Source organism: Myotis daubentonii, chromosome 2, assembly GCF_963259705.1.
Source record: "Myotis daubentonii chromosome 2, mMyoDau2.1, whole genome shotgun sequence".
Classification (NCBI taxonomy): Eukaryota; Metazoa; Chordata; class Mammalia; order Chiroptera; family Vespertilionidae; genus Myotis; species Myotis daubentonii.
This window is the reverse complement of record NC_081841.1, coordinates 93,124,631-93,144,302: the sequence shown is the minus strand read 5'-3', so window position 1 is coordinate 93,144,302 and position 19,672 is coordinate 93,124,631. Positions and strand designations below refer to the sequence as shown.

Sequence of the window (19,672 nt, the reverse complement as noted above, 5' to 3'; positions counted from 1 at the left end):
GAGCATTAAACTCGTTTCTGATAATTGTACAAAGTTTTGTGTTGAAAATGTTTTTAAAATATGCATTTATTCCTTAATAAACACCTTTGTCACCTGAAGTTTCCATAGGTCTTGAGGTGTTCACTCTGAGCGTCACATCCTGTTGTGTGAGACGATAGCAGAATGTGGTGCAGAAGTTTGACTGGGTGCGGTCAGACCTCCGAATATCCCTGGAATAATGTTTTCACAACAAAAGAAGTCCAACACCTTTTATTAGCTTGTTTCCTTGGCATTCGGCTCTTTCTCTGAAAGCCAGAGGAAAGGAGGGAAGGATCTGGCCAAGCATGTGCTTGTAAAATGAGGCCATAGTGTCCCTTTGCCTATGTCAAAGCCATCATGTGGCCTCAGGGCCTTGACAGACACAGATGGACAGAGGAGCTTCTTGTCCATCCATCCAGGGATGTGAGCGGTCATACACAGGATGTGCAACCTGTAGAGGTCCACCTCAGAAAATGGTGGGGGCTGGTTCCTATGGTTTTGGTTTTAAAATTTTTAATTAATTAATTATTATTATTTTTTTAGAAGAATCAGGCTCATTCTACAAAGAGCTCCCTGGAGTCAGGGCTGTTGTATGAAGTGAGCAGCCTCTTTGCACCCTCCTGGCACCGTGCTGTCCTGTGGGCATCTGCTGTAGCCGGGCACTCCAGAGGCTCCACACTGTTCTCCCCTCACAGGGCTCACCTCCTCCAAGTCACTTTATATAAGACAGTTCCAGCGATCATTCTGGTCTTATTCCTTCTTAAACTCAGTAAGGACCCCTCATTGTTTTAAGATGAAAAGGAAAGGTCCTTCAGTGAAAGAAGCCAAGCACAAGGAACCACATATTGTGTGATTACACGAGATACCCCAAAAAGGCACAACTTCGAAAACAGAAAGCAGATTGATGGCTGCCTGGGATGGACATGGGAGGTGGGGAGGGAGAGTGAATGTGCGTGAGGGATCTTGTTGGAGGAATGAAAACGCTCTAAAACTGCTTTATGGTGATGATTGTACAACTGGTGGCTTTACTTAGAAATCACTGGCTTGTGCACTTGAAAGGGGTGAATTATATGGCAGGAAAAATTTAAATACACAAGCAGCTGACCGTACTCACCAGGTGCCCCATGAGCCAGCTCCTAGCAGACTCAGACTGTCTTGAGCCCCATCTTGCCCAACTCCCCTCACTCTGTACCTCGTTCAGTGCCTCCAGGCTGCCCTGTTCTCCTCCTTGGCCCCCATCTGCGCCGTCAAACACCTCCCGCGCTGTCAAACACCTCCCGTGCCCTCGCTCCCCCAGAACACTCCTCCCCTGCTGCCTGTGACCCCACCCACAGGCCCTAAATCTGACTGACCCCTTAGAGTTCAGCTTTCTCTGGGATGCATTCCTCATCCACCCACATGAGGTGGGGACCCTGGTCTGTGCCCCCATAGTACCTGACCTTTCTCTTTCTTGTCACTCGCCATGCTCCACCGTGATTATTTGTCTAATGTCCATCTTCCCTGCCAGTACATAAGCCCATATGTAATCTGCCAAGTGATATTCCTGGCGCCCAGCATGGTTCTGGCACACAGTAGGAGCTTAGAAACATTGTGTGAATAAACACAGCACTGAAGTTGGAGGCCACGAGCGGGCAGCTCTCCTGAGAGAGCACATTGATTTATTCCGAGCCCACGATGCTCACCCGAAGGCACAAGTTAGCCTCCCAAGACTGCATGAGGAAGCAGAAGGTGCTGTGGGGTGCAGGTGCAGGGGGCGTGGCGGGAGGATGACAGGTGCGAGGATGGGGAGGCGTTGGGGGGGAGTGCACCTGGGAGGGGAAACACAGCCATTGAGGGTTCTAGTTCTGGTTGCATGGTCCTGGATAAGAAACTGAAACTCCCTAATCTTCTTTTAACCTATAAATAGTTGTTGTTGTTTTTTTTAAAAAAATAAGTTATAGAGTCTCTCTTAGCTCAAATGTTCTACACTTCCAGCTGTCCTGTGAGGCCAATGTCAGCATTACCTGGGAGGTGGGGTGTTGTAGAGCCAGACTCCTGAGCCTAGCATTGGAGTCTGTGCATCTGTGCAAGTCAGCTGGGAAGTCTGCACTGTAACACATGCCTCGGTGACTTTGCTCAGAACGTGTCTGCAAGCGAATGGGGACTGTGTCTGCCCCGTGCACTCACATATCCCCAAACCCAGCCCCATGCAGCAGAGATAGGATGCTCAGTAGATGTTCCCTGGTGGGTCACTAAGGGACTGAGCGAATGTGCCGGCCACAGACATGTGGGCATCTGGCCTTGACCAAGGCAGGAGGGAAGGGCAGCTGCCTCACCGTGTTTTATGGTCCACAGTGGCCTCTTTCCCCTCCCCACTTTACAAACACAATGATCAGACCAAGTGGCCTGCGTGACTTCCCCCTGCCTTAGCAACCCACAGCTCCGTGACTCTTTCATACCCACAGCAGGAATGTGCTTCTATTCCCCTTGCGGCCTCCCTGAGAGGTGGGAAAGAGCGAAGATGAAAATCAACCACAGCCTGGAGATTCACTGTCAGTTTTAATAGGAGGGTGGCGTCAGTGTAGAGGAACGTATAAAAAGGCCTTTCACTTTTTGCTGGAACATGATATGGTTTGTGCATAGCACATACATATTAACAAAATGGAAGCATCACATTTTACAAGCACATGACGGAACAAATTCCGAGCTTTCCTACTCGCTAGACCCAGGCTTGAGAACGCTTTGCGCTGGGATCCAGCCTGAGGTACATAGTGATTTGTAGAAAGGGAAAACCACAGTGATTTGTAGAAAGGGACACAGCTGCCCGAGTGCTGGAGCCTCAGCGGTTTGTGAGGTAAACAACATGTTCTGCGTGGCCTGTCTGCGCGATGGACTAGATTTGGGGTCTGTTTGGGGTGTAATCACTCCCCCCTGTCCTGGGAAGAGGAACCCCAGCTCAGGTGCAGACAGGAGTGTTCCTGTCTATTCTCTCGCCTTGTCCCAGGCGTCCCTGCCCTGGGAGCTTTCCTGGGAGGTAGCAGAATGAGTGGCTGGTTCCTTGCGGGAGGAGGGGGGACAAATGTTAGAGACCTGAAGTGGCAAAGGAAACCTCTTCAGAGCCGTTGGGGAAAGCACTGGGAGGAGGGAGGTGGGAGTTTCCTAGTGTGCGCTCTCATGAGAGGCTCAGAGGGGACAGGGCAGAGGGGACAGGGCAGAGGGGACAGGGCGACAGCACTGGTGGAGGCGGTGCCCGTGGCTGTGGCATTGGCAGTGAAGCCCAGCGCGGGAGGCAGGAGAACGCCAGCTCATGGGCTTTGCACCTGCTTCTTCCTCAGGACTTGCACATGTGAGAACTTGAAGGGTTTGAGGTGGAGGACAAGACAGGGCCCTGAGCCAGCATGGGCAGGAAAACTCCCAGCGCCCGGGGCAGGGTGGGGGTGGGAGAGAATGTTAGGCCTGGTTGATTGGCCCGAGGAGAAACCTACTTGTCTGCAAAGGAGAGAGGTGTGTAGCCTGGATCAGATGAAAGAGAAAATATTCTCTTTCTTAAGTCATAGGATCAGGGTCCCAATTGGGGCGTGGAGTGTGTGTGCTGGAGGTATCGTGGGATGTGGTGGCAGAGGGGAGGCTGTGAAGAATAATGACAGGGTATTAATCACATCATTATATGCTGCTTTCCAAAGGTGGGTCAAAATGTCTGGGCAGTGGGAAGGGAAGGGGGATCAGAAGGCAGCGAGTGATGACACAACATAATCTACAGCTTGAGCAGGCAGCTGGCGTTTCCTGGTTCCCCTGACGTCCATCCATTGCCCTGACGGATGCAGATCTCACGTGGCCTGGGGCTCCCCATGGTGTCTGAGCTAACCTCTTCCAGCTGAGAAGTCTGTCTTCAAAGGGGTTAGTATGTCACTCTCTCTATCATTTACTCTGGAAGAGGGAACAAGGCGGCCTCAGGGCTGCTGGAACCCCAAGTTTGCATGGAGCTGCCAGAGAAGTTCAGGGTGGAAGAGAGACCAATTAGCTACAAAACTCTCTACACCAGTCTCAGAGCTCAGGGTTTGGGGGAGGGAGGACCACATCATTCATGGGACGTTGTCAGCCGGAAGGAGGGGACACCTTTGTTCCCCTGCCTATGCAGCGTTTTCTGCAGCCCCTTGGAGCCCACGAGGCTGGCATCGGAATTCAGATTCACAGACACGATGATCAGATAGGTGAGGACTCTGCACACCTGTGCGCCGACACGAGCAGGAGGGAGGGACTGAGTAGCCCTGCGCAGATTTTGCCCTGTTCCTGCCCCTTACCCTGCTTCTGTGAGCGGGGACTGATTTTTCTTAAGCCCAAGTCACCTATAGGCCAAAGAGAAAGCCTTGGCAGATTTCCTTTGGATGGGAAGGATTTCAGAGTCAAGGATGTGTGCCTCCACCCAGCGGTGTAACACAAAACGCTTACACCTGGCACAGCAGGGACCTGGCACGGATTAGAACAGACGCCCAGCTGCTCAGAACTGATTCTAGTCACAGCCGGCACGCTGGGGCCGCTATGTGGTGGCCGAATATCGCCTGCCTGGTCCTGGGCGTTCCACAGCTTCTCCTTCTCACTCCCAGCATGACAAATGGGAGCAGACATTTGGGGAAACTCCTTGTTGGGATTTGAGTGCTTTTATGAGCCTCTAGACCAGTGGTTCTCAACCTTCTGGCCCTTTAAATACAGTTCCTCATGTTGTGACCCAACCATAGAATTATTTTCGTTGCTACTTCATAACTGTAATGTTGCTACTGTTATGAATCGTAATGTAAATATCTGATATGCAGGATGGTCTTAGGCGACCCCTGTGAAAGGGTCGTTTGACCACCAAAGGGGTCACGACTCACAGGTTGAGAACCGCTGCTCTAGAGCAATGCAGGAAAGGCCTGGCAGCCTGCAACCCCTCTCACGCCACCTTAGCTCAAAGAGCTAGGCAGGAAGGAACTAATGCTTTGGGACCTAAAACTTGTTCCTCCTCCATCCATCCACCCAGCCTTCCTGCACTCCCACCGCCTTCCATCGGAACGGATATGTGCCTTGGGTTCTGAGAGCACCGGTTTCTGACGAACCTTGTTATAGAGACAGATTGCTCTGGACCGCCTCCTGGAAAACAATCAGCTTCGTCCCCTGCCTCCTAGCAGGCCTGCACTTCAAATCTTCCACTCAAGATGGGCCGCTTTTCTCTCTTCTACTTGATCCAGGACCTCAGCCCCCTCCAGTTTCTATCCCAGGCGTGGCCATGCTTTTCTTGGTCCTCAGCTCTTACTGTCTGCTCACCTGGGGGTGGACTTTTCCTCCTCACCCAGCACATGTGCTCCTGCTGTTTGCTGGGCAGAGGAGGCGGCCAGTATGGCATCTCTCCCTTGAATTGCCAATGGCCGTCTTGGGCTCACGGTCGTTCAGGTCAGGCCTATGTATAGATGGCACATCTGCACTAGCACGGCACGCCAGGGGTGAGGCGCGGCAGCCGATGGGGGGCTGTCTTGCAGGCAGGGGCCCCTGGGAGTAGCGGAGGGTGTCAGGTCATCGTGTAACTCGTGGTTCACATATGCCAAAAATATTTGCATTCTGACATGGCTCTCTCTGGTTTCAGATTTAGGAACGGTCCGATGGCTCAGGAATCTGAAAGCTCCGGGAAGACATTTATAGTCGCTCGGGGGAACCTCTGCTTTAAATACTCTCAAAGGGCAGGAGGCAAGAAGCCATCAAGCAGCAAGGAGCTGCCTCAGCTTGGCTGCTTGAGTTTACAGGATTAACACTCTTCCACTGTAGGGGGCCAGAGGGGGCAAACCCCAGACGCCACGGTGCCCATTCTCCCGCATCCAGGCACAGGCGTGTATGTGAGACGAGGACGACCAAGAAGGAAGTGCGGGTATCGGATGAGAACTTGGGTGAGTTTCCTGGACGGAGCTGGAGAGGAATTATCATCTGGAGTCCAGAGCTTCTCTACTTCCTTCATGCTCTATTTTGCTCCCCCTCACCCCTTGCCAAAGAGGTTGCCATTATTAGGATCCTTGTCATCTGAGGTTAAAATAAGACCTGGTTCACAGTGAGGAAAAGTTATGGGCAGGCAGCCTGGCCCCACTTGATCTCGGAGCCACACAGCACTGAGTCCTCCAGCAGAATGGCTCTCCATGGAACATCCAGTCCCTCTGCTGCCTCCAGCAGGCCTTCCCCAACCGCCCGGGAAACTGCTGTCCTCCGAGAAGGGCACCCCTTCTCCCCCCAGCTGCCCCAACAATGCGCCTGTGTCCCCACAGTCCTCCTGAGCAGGACGATCAGAGTGCCTTCCCACTTTCCTTCTGGTTTGCAGTCAAACCTTACTCCTGCTCACCCTGCCTCTCTGCTGTGCAGCCAGGGGCCTCTGAATGCAAAGGTGATTGGAAAGAGGCAGAGTGGGAGCACGCATCAATCCTGGTGGTTTGACAAGTGACACTCTTGCAGGCAGATGCCTGCCACAGTGATCTGGAGGGAAGAAACCCGATGCTCTGAAATGCCTTTGCTCTGACAACATAGACAGAGATGTATGGATACACACCAGCACACACATGTTTCCTCGCTGGCCTCTCCTGGGCACAAGGTCACATTCCACAAGTGTCATCTGCACCTTCTTTCCTCAGGTGAGGTCAGAGCATGGGCTCCGCTGCCATTCTACAAAGCTGGCTGCAACCCCTCACCTGGGTGGGTTACATGTCCTGGGGTCTGGTGGCCGAGGGAACCAACTCGGGCCTCCCCCAGTATTAGAGAAACCTGACTCAGGAGGCATGGGGGTAAGGGAAAGTGTTCACTGTGCAAAATTCCAGTAGAAAAAATGTCACTTTCCGCCTGTGCACCTTCTTTCAGGGTCCTTATATCCTGGGAAGGAAGTGAGTGACGGTCATGATTGGGGACACCTTGCTGCCCCGCTTTACCCGTCCATATTTGCTCAGTGCGATGTAGGTCCCTCGATACAGGTCTGACTCATAGGCGTTGTAATTGTTGGGCAGGAGGGTTTCTCTGAACTTGCATTCCTCTTGGAAGCTGGTCTGTGAAAGAAGGGGCAAACAGCAGGCCAGTTACAAGTGAGGCCCAGCCGACCCGCTGTCAAGAGCCCCCCACCCCCACCCCCCACCTTTGTAGAACAGCCACTTGAGATGCAAGGCACTCCGGGTGAACAGAATCATGAAAGGTTGGAACAGAAAGAGACCTCAGAACTCTCATGGTCCCCTCGCACCTTCCCTCCTTTGCAAGGAGGAAACCAAGGCCCAGGGACGTGGGTGGACAGTCTGTGGCACAGGGGGTGAGTCTCCTGATTTCCAGTTCGGGGCACTTTCTACTAAGCACCTATGATCATTTATCCCGCTCAGAGAAAGGACCAGAAAGGGATGTAACGGGCTGTTTTCTCCAGTCCACTGCGAGAGGTAGTCTAGTGGAGCAGGACTGAGAGAAAGATTTGGGGTTCTGGTTAGTGGTTTCTCCACTCCCTGGCTGTGTGCCCCAGAAGGCTGCTCCTCTCTCAGCCTCAGTTCCCTTTTCTGCAAACTGTGTGGTGGTGGCCGTGGTGGTGAGGAAGGGGCGGTTGGAGAAAGGGTCAAGGCAGATGATTCCTAAGTCCTTTCTCGTGCTGTCTGTTGATCATAGTAACTCACTCTCCACTTGTGTTTCCTCACTGCCTTTCCTAGTTTAAGTCCCAAGTTTGCAATTCCTTAAAGAGGCATTTTGACTTTGAACCCAAAGATGCCCTGTGCCTCCCTGGACACTCGTAGTTCTCCAGGGAAGTGCAGGAATAGAGAAGGTGGGGAGCAGTGGTTTTTGTGGGGAAAGGAAGCTGGCTGCCTGTGTGACAGCGGTGCCATGGGGTCTGGGCCAGTGATAAAGCGCTGATCTGGTAGAGGACGGTATGTGAACCGCCCGCTCAGAAGTGAGTGCTGGACTTCCTGTCACGCACCCACAGGAAACAGCCCACGTCCTCCTTTATTCCTAGAAAAGAGAGCCCTTTGCTCCCTCAGGGCGCCGGGTCCCTGTCCTGAGGGGAGCTGGGAGGGTTCTGTGCTTTTGATGAGGAGCAGCTCCTTGGGGTCTAGAGGAAGAGAGCGAGCTGGGAGCCAGGAGACCTGGGATCTAGTCTTTTAAAAAAAGGATGAAACAGAGAAATAGGTGGAGTATCATTTTTGATTCCTTCCTCCTGACTGAGGCCATCAGCTATAAAATGACCCACTCGATGGCTGACCGCACCAGAGGTGTCATCTGACCTCTGCAGGAATTGGACTGTGAGTTCACTGACCCGCTGGCAGTGGGCTTCTTCCTGTTTTGAACAGAAGGTGACGCACTCGCTCACCAGGGCTCCCAGCCCCTCGAGTTCACCTCTCAGGCAGCATCTAAAACAGTGTGTGATCCCTGTGGACGGGTTTTTCTTTCCCAATAGACTCCAAGTTCCTTAAGACAAGAACTGTGCCTTGTTGAGTACATGATGCTGAATGAATGATGACTTATTAGGGACAACACTGAAATGTATAGATACCCCCACATGGGTGGCTGTATCGATGCAGGGTGGGAGTGAGCAGGGGGGAGGTGTGGTCTTTGGAAACACACTGCGTACTCCCCTCCTGCCCTTGCTCTTTGCCTCTCACCCCCCTGGTTTACAAAGCTTTCACATTATGTTAACTCCTTGAGACAAATGTGAAAACTCTCATCAGCCACCATCAAACGGCTCCTTGATACCATCTAGGGAGTTGCCACAAGCTTTCCTTTCTCTCCTAAGGGTGCTCAGTAAATACTTGCGGGATCCATGAAGGAAGGATTATCCCAAAGGCGGGGAGAATAAACACATCCATTGGGTAAAGAGCACATTTGAGCAATAGCTTTGAGGTTAGACGCAGCTGTGGGCAAACCACGGCCCGTGGTCCAGCCTGTTTTAAATGAATAAAATTAAAAAAAAAAAAAAAGACCGTACCCTTTTATGTAATGATGTTTACTTTGAATTTATATTAGTTCACACAAACACTCCACCCATGCTTTTGTTCTGGCCCTCCAGTCCAGTTTAAGAACCCATTGTGGCCCTCGAGTCAAAAAGTTTGCCCACCCCTGGTTAGAGTGATGATGCTTCACCTCGTACTTAGCTGTGTGGACTTGGGCAAATTAACGTCCTAAGCCCCAGTTTCCTCATCTGTAGAGTGGGAGCAGTAAGAATAATTATGTCATAGAATTGGAGTAATTATTAATTGAGATAATGCATAAAAAGTCCTTGGTATAATGCCTGGCACATAAAAAATAAAAAATAATTGTCTGGTGCCACAATAAAAGTCTGGTGCAGACAAATGAACCAAATAGAAAGTCAAGAAGTAAACCCAAAGATACGTGAATATAAAATAAAAATGGACCTGAAGTGAATATAAAATAAAAGTGTATCTAGAAATAGAAGTGTGTTTCAAATCACTGAGAAAATGGTGTTGGTAAGAACAATAATAACAACAACAATGAATTTGATGTATGCCTTCATTCTTATATTAAAATAAATTTTAAAAGGAGCAGAGATTTCATTGCAAAAAAGAGAAACTTAAAGCTAAAAAAAATTTTTTTTAAGCCAAAAATCTTTCTAAGCAGGACACAAAAAAAACCCTAAAAGCCATAATAAATAAATAAATAAATAAATAAATAAATAAATAAATAAATAAATAAATTTGACTGTCTGGAAAAAAATTTAAAGACCTTAAAACAAAATAAAACTATAAGTAATATACTGGATAAAAAATATTTTCAATGCATTTTATTTTGTAATGCAGTTTGCAATAAATTGCAAAGAGGACATTTTGTTACTATATTCAGAATCCTTAACTCACTGAAAAATGGATGTTAATGAACAGACAATTCACAGAAAGGGAAATACAAATAGCACTCACACATAAGAAAATATGCCCTAGCTGGTTTGGCTGAGTGGATAAAGTGTCGGCCTTCGGACTGAAGGGTCCAGGGTTTGATTAAGGTCAGGGGCATGTACCTTGGTTGGGGTGTGTGCATGAGGCAACCAAATGATGGACGTTTTTCTCTGTCTCTCCCCCTCCTCCCACTCTCTCTAAGAAGCAATGAAACAAATATCCTCCGGTGAGGATTAATAACAACAACAACAAACAAAAAAACCACAAAAGAAAATATGCTTAATAAGAGAAATGTAAATGACATAAAATGTGAGGTCCCATTTTTAACTGTCAGATTACAAAGAGAACAATATTTGATAATATACTTTCATTGGTGAGGACACAGAAACTAGGATTTCTCATTTAATGTCCATTGATGTGTAAATTGTTATAGACTTTATAAAGAGCAATTTGACAGTGTTTATTAGAATAAAAAATTGTTACAGCTTTGATGACTTATTCTGCTCCTAGAAATTTACCTTACTGGTACAGGCTCCCACATGTACAAAAGTGACTGTAAAGTTGTTTACAGTAGTGAAAGCCCGACATTAGCCTATGTGTCTATTAGGAGGAGTGGTGAACTCAATTACAGCAAGTCCACACAGTGGAACACTATAAGCCATCCTATATAATAAAGAGGTAATATGCAAATTGACCCTCACACCCTCACAAGATGGCTGCCTACAACCAGGCCAGCAGGAGGGTTAGTGAGGGACGACCAAACAACTGAACAAGCAGACTGCATGGGGTGACTAGGCTGGCAGGGGGTTAGTGAGGGACAACCAAATGACTGAACAGCAGGCTGTGTGGGGCGACCAGGCTGGCAGGGGGGTGGCAGTTGGGGGCGACCAGGCCAGCAAGGGGGGTGCAGTTAGGGGCAACCAGGCCAGCAGAGGGGGCCAGTTTCAGGTGACCAGGCTGGCAGGGGGGCAGTAAGAGGCGACCAGGCTGGCGGGGGGGCAGTTAGGGGCAACCAGACTGGTGGGGGGGTGCATTTGGGGGCAACCAGGCCAGCAGGCAGGGCAGTAAGAGGTGGCCAGGCAGGCAGGAGCGATTAGGAGCCAGCGGTCCAGGATTGTGAGAGGGATGTCTGACTGCCGGTTTAGGCCCGATTCCTGGGATCGGGCCTAAACTGGGCAGTCGGACATCCCCCAAGGGGTACTGGATTGGAGAGGGTACAGGCTGGGCTGAGGGAAGCGCCCCCCCACCATGCATGAATTTCATGCACTGGGCCTCTAGTGAGAAAATAAGAAACCTCTTTGTGCACTGACTTGAAATGGTCTCAAAGATATACTGTTAAGTGAAGAAATAAGCTTCAAACAGTGTGTGTACCATGCTCCTGTTTGTGTGATTTTAAAAAAAGATCCCGTGTGCAAGCGCAGGGACACAGGTGCTTCCTGGGATGGTATTCAAGAAACTGGTAAGGGCGGCTGAATCTGGGAGGAAGTGGGTGGCTTTAGGACAACAGTGAGAGTGAGGCTTACTTCCCACGCCATATTCTTTTGTACTTGTTCTCTCCCTTAGGCCATGTTCATGTATTACCTAGTCATATAAGTAGGTTACTTAAAATGGAAAAGGAACTCAGGATAGAAGATGGGCCAGGAAACGAAGAAAACATTGGTATCAGAACCCGGTGGTCTCCTCCTCCTCCCATCACAGCCCAGTCTCCACCCGCCACTTTCCCCGCCCTTCTAATTTTATACATCCCTGGAGAGTAACCGCCCCGCTGATTTCCAGGAGAATTCATTTCTGACGGGGATGGTGGTTAGGAGAGAGGTTGCATATGTGGTTTGCAAACTCCAGAGACGGAATCAAATCCTGGGGTAGAGGGAGGGGGAAGAGAAGAGGAAGGGAAGAAATTGAGCCATTCTGGCAAGAAGCTATGAAGGCCTTTGCTCATATCCTCTGTTCTAGAATGTGTCCAATTTAAGAACTCAGCCTTTCCTTAGTGCCTGGGTCTCCTAAAACATATTTGTTTACAAGTGGACAATGATGCTTTATACATCAAGTTTTGTCCTCTGTTCATCAGATTTTGATTATTCAAGTTCCCCCTCCCTTTTAAAGCAGCTTCTGACTTGTTTTTTCCCCCCCATTCTGTCGCTTTTATCTAGCTTATCTCATATTCTTAGCCTTTCTCAGAATTCTGTACAAATCTAAAGAGAAAAAAGAGAAATAGATGGAGTCTGCTTTAGAAGCCCTCTCTACTTTCCCCTGGCCTGTTCTTTTAAGCACACCCCCACCCCCATGCTCTAGTTCAAGTGGCTATAGACCTGCAGCAAGATGCCAAGACAACTTCCCAAACTCTTTGGTGCAGCCAATGCTTCAGGCCCTTGGGATTTTCCTGAAGATTGGTGCTCAAGGTGGTATCACGACCCAGCCCCTAATTCATCTCCACCATTTCCCTGACCTCTGAGTTCTCGTGGCTCAGGAAGATTGGCTCCTCAGCTCTGGTGTGAAATGCACTCGGCCCAGTGAACACCGTGATAATAAAAGCAGCTACAACATATTATTCCTTGAACAAATGAAAATAATTCCAGCAGATCACATTTCCTGGGCCTTCCGGGCCTCAAGCCCCAGCGTGACAATGTCTTAAATTCCATATAGGTCTCATCAGACTTCTGTGGAACCAGATCAAGCACCGACGCTCACTCTGGAGAGGGTAGATGTGTGGGTGTTTCTGCAGGAGTTACCACAGGCAGAAATGCCTCTTGAAGTCTGGGTGGACCAGACAGCCATCTCCTGCCTTTATGCAGAGTCCAGTCACCCAGGCTGATGGGAGTGGATTCTTGTCTTTAAAGTTTTTCCTCCTTCGGCGGCCCTTGGCACTTGTCCCTATTTCTTCTGGTTGTGCGTGCATGTGTGGAGGTGGGGGCGGGTGGGTTACGGAGTGGGCGGTAGAAACGAAAAGAAAACTTTTTCCTGAGACCCTTTCCTCCTGCAGCCACTGACTGCTTCTTTCCCTGTCCTCAGCTGCAAAGAAGTCATAGCACCTCCCGGCTCTGAAGAGAGGTCTGTACTGTATTCGCTAACCCTCATTCCTAACACACAACTGCACTGACAATTTAGAAGTGTTAGAAAATGTTTTCACCAGGCACATCATTCTTCTCATTCCTGTAGCTCTTTGCAGCAGGCCACGCGTTCTGAGACTTCTCTGCTCTGCAGGGCACTCTGGCCTCACTGCAGCACGGCCTCCTCCGCGCCCAGACCTCGCACACGCTAGATGAGAGGAGCGGCAAACTGAGCATGGACGGAGGGAAAGGTGTGGGCCTCCTGAATTACCCCCAGGGAATTCTCAAAGGCCTCTCGGGATGAAGCAAGTAGTGTGTTCTGCACATTGTCACACTACTATTGATATAAAAGATGTAGACACAGTTATAATTTGTAAAGCTAAAATCATTTAAAAGCATATCTGAATTTCTAGTACCGTTTTGCTGGACGAAAAAGGGGCCACATACTAGACCTGACAAGCTCAGGGGAGGCCTGCATGGTGGGCCCTGCAAACTCAGAGACTAGGATGGTCTGAAATGAAAACTTCCTAACAAAAAGCAAGTCACGGCAGGTAGGCCCATCCGAGGCCTGTAGCTTCCCTGACAAAGGTCAGCCTTTGCCTTAACGGAGCCTGTCGATGGTCTTTTTGCTTCTCTGATAACATACCTTTGGAGCGTCAGAGTAATCCCCTTTTCCAGACCCCCCAGGGCACAACTACAGGCAGCAGGGCAGAGACCACAGAACCCCCCATTGTTATCTTGTGCCCCAAATACCATTTCTACGTGCTGTAAACGTTAACTATTCTATACAGCCCAATGTAAACGAAGTGTCTCTCTGTTTTACCTTTTATCCAGTCCCAGAGATTTCCCCACTTTCTTTTCTCCCACCTCCCAACTCTACCACCAACACATCCCATGTAACCCCCTTACGTCTCCTCCTTTGATTCCTATCTATGAAATAAGCTGCAAAACTGCCACTCAGCGGAGCATGTTCTCAGTGTGTCGAGATTTTGCTTCCTGGCAGTTGTCCTCAGTTTGGCTCAAATAAACTCTTCTTAAGACTTTTTCTTAAGCTGGATGTTGTTTCATTGACGGCATTTTTTTTTTTTTTCAGCCAAAGGATTCTAACAGAACCACTGTCCAGTGGAGAGCCTTGATTTTTTTATTATTATTATTTTAAAGAGGAGATTGGGATTCACTGATTTCTGCCTCATTTGACACGGGTCCTTGTCTGTACATCACATGCACTTCTACTGGGGGCCTCCACAGCCATGATGGACACAATTCCTTGGAGATCTGGGGTCTTAACTATAAAGTGAGGGTCAAACCTGCCCCGGGGGGGGGGAGGGGAGGTGGGGCGCAGGGTTGCTGGGGGATAATGCTCAGAAAGCCCTCTGCAGGGCACCCTGCAAACAGTAGGTGCTTAAAACGGGGTGGCTATCTGTATTGTCCAAGGAGGGGCAGGCTCTGCAGTCCTCTTTTCTGCAAGTGAGACAAGTGGGAGGCCACTTTTCCTCAGGAGGGCTTTCATGACACGTATTCTCCCCCCAAGGGCTGTCCCCTTCCCCCTGTCCCCTGCCCAGCACGGTTCCCTCCCTCCCGGAGAAGTCCCATTTAGCAGCAGGAGCAGCTGAACCAACTTGGGATGAGGCAGCTCTGGGGGCTTAAAGGGAAATAGTGTGAATGAAATCATCGCCCAGCAGGAGTCTTCCTGGCTCCCGGATCAGTTGGCAATAGTTTTTTCAGACTGTGATAACCAGCTCTGAAGGGCAGGGCAGCGACTCCAGGCTCAGCTGTACACTCCCCTGTCCAGACCCACTCCTGCCTGGCCCTGGGCTCCATCCGGGAGGAGACTCTCCCCACTTAGAGAAGGTGCTTCTGGGCCCAGTGCTCCTGGGGAGCGTATGTGGGGTGTGTGGCAATCGGGCGATCTTCTCCCCTCCTTCCTAAACCCTGGTCATTTAATGAGCCCTGCTTGTCCCCTTAAAAGTCATGTGCCCAAGCACGAGGGCCAGGGGTGTCCCCTGCACTAGCAGTCAATCCGCCCTTCAAAGCGACGGCTCCCCCTTCCTGTGGTTACTCTGAAGGCTGTACCCTGTGCAGCATGTCCCCGATTGTTGAATCTAGTGTTCCCAGCCTCCTTGGCTTCTCCTCCCGGGACTATGGACTTAAAGAAAGTGGGGAGTGGATATGGACTTAAAGAAAGTGGGGAGTGGCTATGGACTTAAAGAAAGTGGGGAGTGGCTATGGACTTAAAGAAAGTGGGGAGTGGCTATGGACTTAAAGAAGGTGGGGAGTGGATATGGACTTAAAGAAAGTGGGAAATGGATATGGACTTAAAGAAAGTGGGGAGTGGATAAAGATCCTCCATATTTGTGCCCTTTCCCACCTCCCAGGTGAATTTCTTTCTGGGCAAAGAGATATATTGAATAGCTTGTTAACAAAGGTGGCAAGAGTAAGGGTTGCTGTACTGAATGCTTCCTTCCAGATTTCCCTGCCTAGGAGCCCTTGCATAGGGTCCCCGAGCTCAGAAGTCTCCAACCTTTCGGATGTCATGGACCACCAGTGGGCCTAGCTCACACCCGCATCGTGGCTCTCAACCAGTGGGCTCCAGGCATCATGCAGGCTGCGAGGGGCTCTGAGGGATGACGCACGCCTCGGAGGGGTCCTACTCCATGGACATCCCTGGCCCTAATGCTTAGGCACATGGCTAAAACCTGGGTTGGTGCTGGCTGCCTCCTGTCCCCTCCATCACCGGTGTGGTGTCGAGGTGTAAAAGGTGTCTGAGAATTCCATGCTTTCATCTCCCCAGCCCTCCGGCTCTCAGGGTTGGGGTCACCCTCAGGCAGGGCAGAGGCTCTGTAGCCTGGTGGTTCCCAAGCCTGCCTGTGCCTCAGAAACACCAGAGAAACTTAAAAAGCAAAAACAGACAAGCTGATTTCCAGGCCCCAGCCCAGCTTTCCTGGATAAGCATCTCTGAGAAGGTCCCCGGAAATCTGTACCTTTAACAAGCTCTCAAGGTGATGTGAATGCAAACAGTGCTCCCACATGTCTCATGTGTAGGAAAGAGAGGTGTTTGCAGGGTGCCCTGTGGAGGGCTTTCTGAGCATTATCCCCAGCACCCCTGGGAAGCGGTTTGATCTTCATCCTCACTTTATAGTTAAGACCCCACGTCTCCAAGGTCTTATGTCAATCATGCTGTGGGGACCTGCCTCAGGGCCTGGCAGGTAAGGCAGGTAAGGCCCACAGCAGACGTGCATTTGGTGTACAGACTGGGACCCGCGTTCTAGCTCCTGCCCCACTGCCCCTCTGTTACTTGTCTTATTTCAGAGACCCACGGAATTTAATCCATGCCCCTCTCCATGGAAACCAGCTCAGACGGAGAGGTGTTCAAGGGCAGAGGCCACACGGGCACCCCATTCAGGTATTTAACAGACCTGAGCTGTTGGAATAGTCTCCCCAGAAGCCGGCACCAATCCCAGATCTCTCTGTCCACTTCCTGATCCTCAGTCTGTCTCCAAGGAGAGGTAGAGCAGCCCTCCACGCCCTTCCCATAAATAACTCTGGTATTCCTTGACCATTGCTCAGAGCCCTTTCTTTTTAGCCCTCTTATTTCTGTCGAAAGAACTCTTGGTTTCTTCAACATCATAGGGATACTTTCCCAGCCTGTATTTTGGAATCAGCCAAGGGGTTATAATAGGGCCGATGCTTCTCCAGGCTCTGGGGTCAGGGGTTGGACTTAAAACCTACGTGAAAAGGTCCCCATACTGATGAAGGTGAGGAGAGCGTCTCTGTTTCCCCTCCTCCTGTTGCACTGGGGCTGGAGGTGCCTCTCCGATGGCGGGTCATGGAGAACTGCACACTGGCCACTTGCTTCTGTGGCCTCTCCAGTTCAGGGGATCAAACCTGCCATAGCCCAGAGGGCGGCCGTAGGACAGAGTGCAGCTTTTCCTCAGGCCAGCAGCCCTCTGAGCTGCAGGTCCCTGGAATTACAAAGTGCTGGGAGGCAGGACCAGGAGGATCATGGTCCAATGCAGAGGTCGGGGTGAAGCTTCCAAAGCCTGAGCTTCAAGGCCCCCCACCTGCACAGCCTCCTCCCACAGCCCCCTCTGCTCTCATTCTAGAGAAATACTCATCTCCATACTCCAGAGTTTGTATTCTTTTCCTCAGTGGAGTCAGTTTTAGGCCTTGTACAACCTGGAGCTTCCCCTGGCCGGATGAACTCACCGTTGTGTATAATCTTCCTTTACTGTTCATGGCAACGAAGAGGGCGCTTTTCACTCCGAAGAGACTCACCACACCTCGCTCCACGGTGGAAATCTCCAGCAGGCCTGATGAGGAAATACGGGCTGTGTTACCTGAGGCTTGTGCAGATCAGACTGAGCTGTCAATCTAAAGGTGACCTGGCGAGGCCCATCCCCCTGCTCCTAGAAAGTCAGACCCTCGTCACCTGCATCCCTGTCTAATTTTAGGAAATCCCGCAGCTAGACTTGGCAGATCTTGCCAATAGACTGTCAAAATCCGGTTCTGCAAGGGGATGTTCTGACATCAGAGTTAGGGATCACAGTGGCCACTTAGGTATCTACTTAAGATTAGCTTTGAATCTGGGCTTTCACTGACTTAATCACTTCTTGAGTTGGATAAAAATTGCATTCAGATTCATTTTGTTCAAAATGTACACTCCACATGTTTCAACAAATCTCAGCCCACTTAATCTTGCAAATGCATCAGCAGAGGCTGATGGTTTGCCTGGATCCTGCAGCCCTTCCCCTCCCCCCGCCCCCTTAGCTGGGAGAGCCTATCTATGCAGCAACCATCAACATGTAGGACACAGACCCCAGGACAGAGGGGGCAGGCTGAAATGAAAAGAAGGATGTGCTTCAGCTGGAAATTGTGCAAACCACTCGCCCTCCCTTCTCAGAGGGGAAGCTAAATAAAAACAAGCTTGTGTCTAATTTGGTCCAAGTAGCCTTACTCGTTCTCCCCATCCTTGCCTTTGGTTTCCCAGGCTGATGGTTCCCAGTGGTCTTATATGGCCACAGATGGCCCCGTAATGCTGAAATATGAGTGCCACAGGGGCTCCATGAGATCATGGCAAAGCACTCGGGGATGCTGGGACCGCCGCATACTGAGCCTGCACCTGGGCAGAGTCAAAGTGAGTCTGGAAGGGGTGGCTCTGTTAAGGGCATCCAAGTGGAGAATAGCATTTCGCTCCCCTTCCTAACAGGACCCCATGCATCAGAGCAAGTCCCCTTCATCCGTTAGCCCTGCTTGAGCTCAAGCCCCCAGCTTCCCAACTGGCTGCAACTGGCACTCACTGTAGGGGTTCTCCTCGTGGGTCCCGCTGATCCGGCCGTCGGGGGGCACCTGGAGGTGAAAGCCGATGCCCACGTTGCAGTAGAGCCTCCGCTGTCGCTTGATCCCCACCAAATAGCCACTTTCCCAGTTCACCCCGGCAATCTCTCCAGCTAGCCCAGCTCGGGACCTGGACAGCAGGGTGCCCCAGCCCCTGGAGTCCAGCAGCGTGCTGTTGGCTCGGGTGCCCGCAGGGGAGGGCACCACCATGCCCACTAGGACGCCTAGGAAGAGGAGAGCCTGCAGCGTGCCCTGAAGACGTCCTGCTCCCCGGGACATAGCGATGAACAGCCTCTGTCCCAGGGCCATCCACCTTGCCTCTCAGGCACGTGGTCAGAATTAATGGCCCTAAAAATACCGCCCTTCTTGTTTTTCTCCCCTCGGCATGGCGGCAGGGGCTTATTTTTGGAAGGCAGATGAAGGCTGCTGACATAAAACCAAAGCCTGCTTCGGGCACTCGGGTCGGGAGCAGAGGGACCCAGGCTGAGCCGCGGCTGGTAGGGACCATGGCTTGGGGACGCTGTCTAGTTCGCCCGCTAGCTCTGTCCCGAGTTGATTACATTTGATTTGACCTGTCTTTATAGTTCAGCAGCCTGGCGCTCCCCTCCACCCATCATCACCCTGACGTCAGCTGTCCCAGCTCACTTATCCAGGGCTGTAACATTAACCTGCTCCTGAGCTGGCTGCTCCCCAGACCCCCAGCACCCTCCCCATGCCTCAGGGATGCTGGGAGCCACTGTCATTCCAACTATGAGGCAGGAATGAAGTGAGCAGGGAGCATCTCTGAGGGAGGGAGGAATTGGCTGGGGGCCCAGGGAAGGAGGCAGGCGAGAGGCTACCCAGGATCCAAACTGGGCAGAAGTTCTTGGCTTGGCAGCGCTGGCTTCCTTATTTTGAGGGCAAAGGTAAAGACGGGGATAGGGGAAGGCTTGGTGGCACGTGGCGACCAGGGCCTATGAATTACCCTAGAGACCTTTACATGGAAAGAGCACATGGTTGACAGCAGTAGTGGCTCAGGGGACCCTTTTAGCAGGAGAGGACAGAGATTGGGTGGCGAGGGGTGGGGGGTTATCCAAGGAGCATTAGGGTCATGGAGGGAGGGAGGTTGGGGTCTGGCTTCTGCTCACTGTCCTGGCCATGGCATTCACCCAGCCAATGGGGTGGATGTTGTCTCTGGCCCTTGACATAGCCCACTGGCCATTTTCCTACCTGGGCTCATCCTTGGCATCTGATTGGTATTATTCCTATTTACAGACAGGAAGGCTCAAGCATAGAGAGCTTAAATGACTTGCCTGAGTGACCATAGCTAGTGAGTGGCAAAGCCAGGACATAAAGTTGGCCTGAGAAGAAAGCCCATGCCTTTAACCTCTGTGGTTGCCTGGAGTGGAAATGGGATTTCCAGGCTGGCCCTTGGGG

At 50.9% G+C, this 19,672-nt stretch overlaps 1 protein-coding gene across 1 annotated transcript; it reads right to left on the bottom strand.

Annotated features, from left to right (window-relative positions):
* Window positions 1-4,678: 4,678 nt before the first annotated feature.
* On the bottom strand, window positions 4,679-18,565 carry FGF6 (fibroblast growth factor 6). Its single transcript, XM_059683839.1, has 3 exons — window positions 18,220-18,565; window positions 17,129-17,232; window positions 4,679-7,046 (listed from the first exon to the last, which is right to left on the bottom strand). Exons 1-3 carry the CDS (start codon window positions 18,563-18,565, stop codon window positions 6,870-6,872), a joined length of 627 nt encoding a protein of 208 aa, XP_059539822.1. The 3' UTR covers window positions 4,679-6,869.
* Between the last annotated feature and the right edge of the window lie 1,107 nt (window positions 18,566-19,672).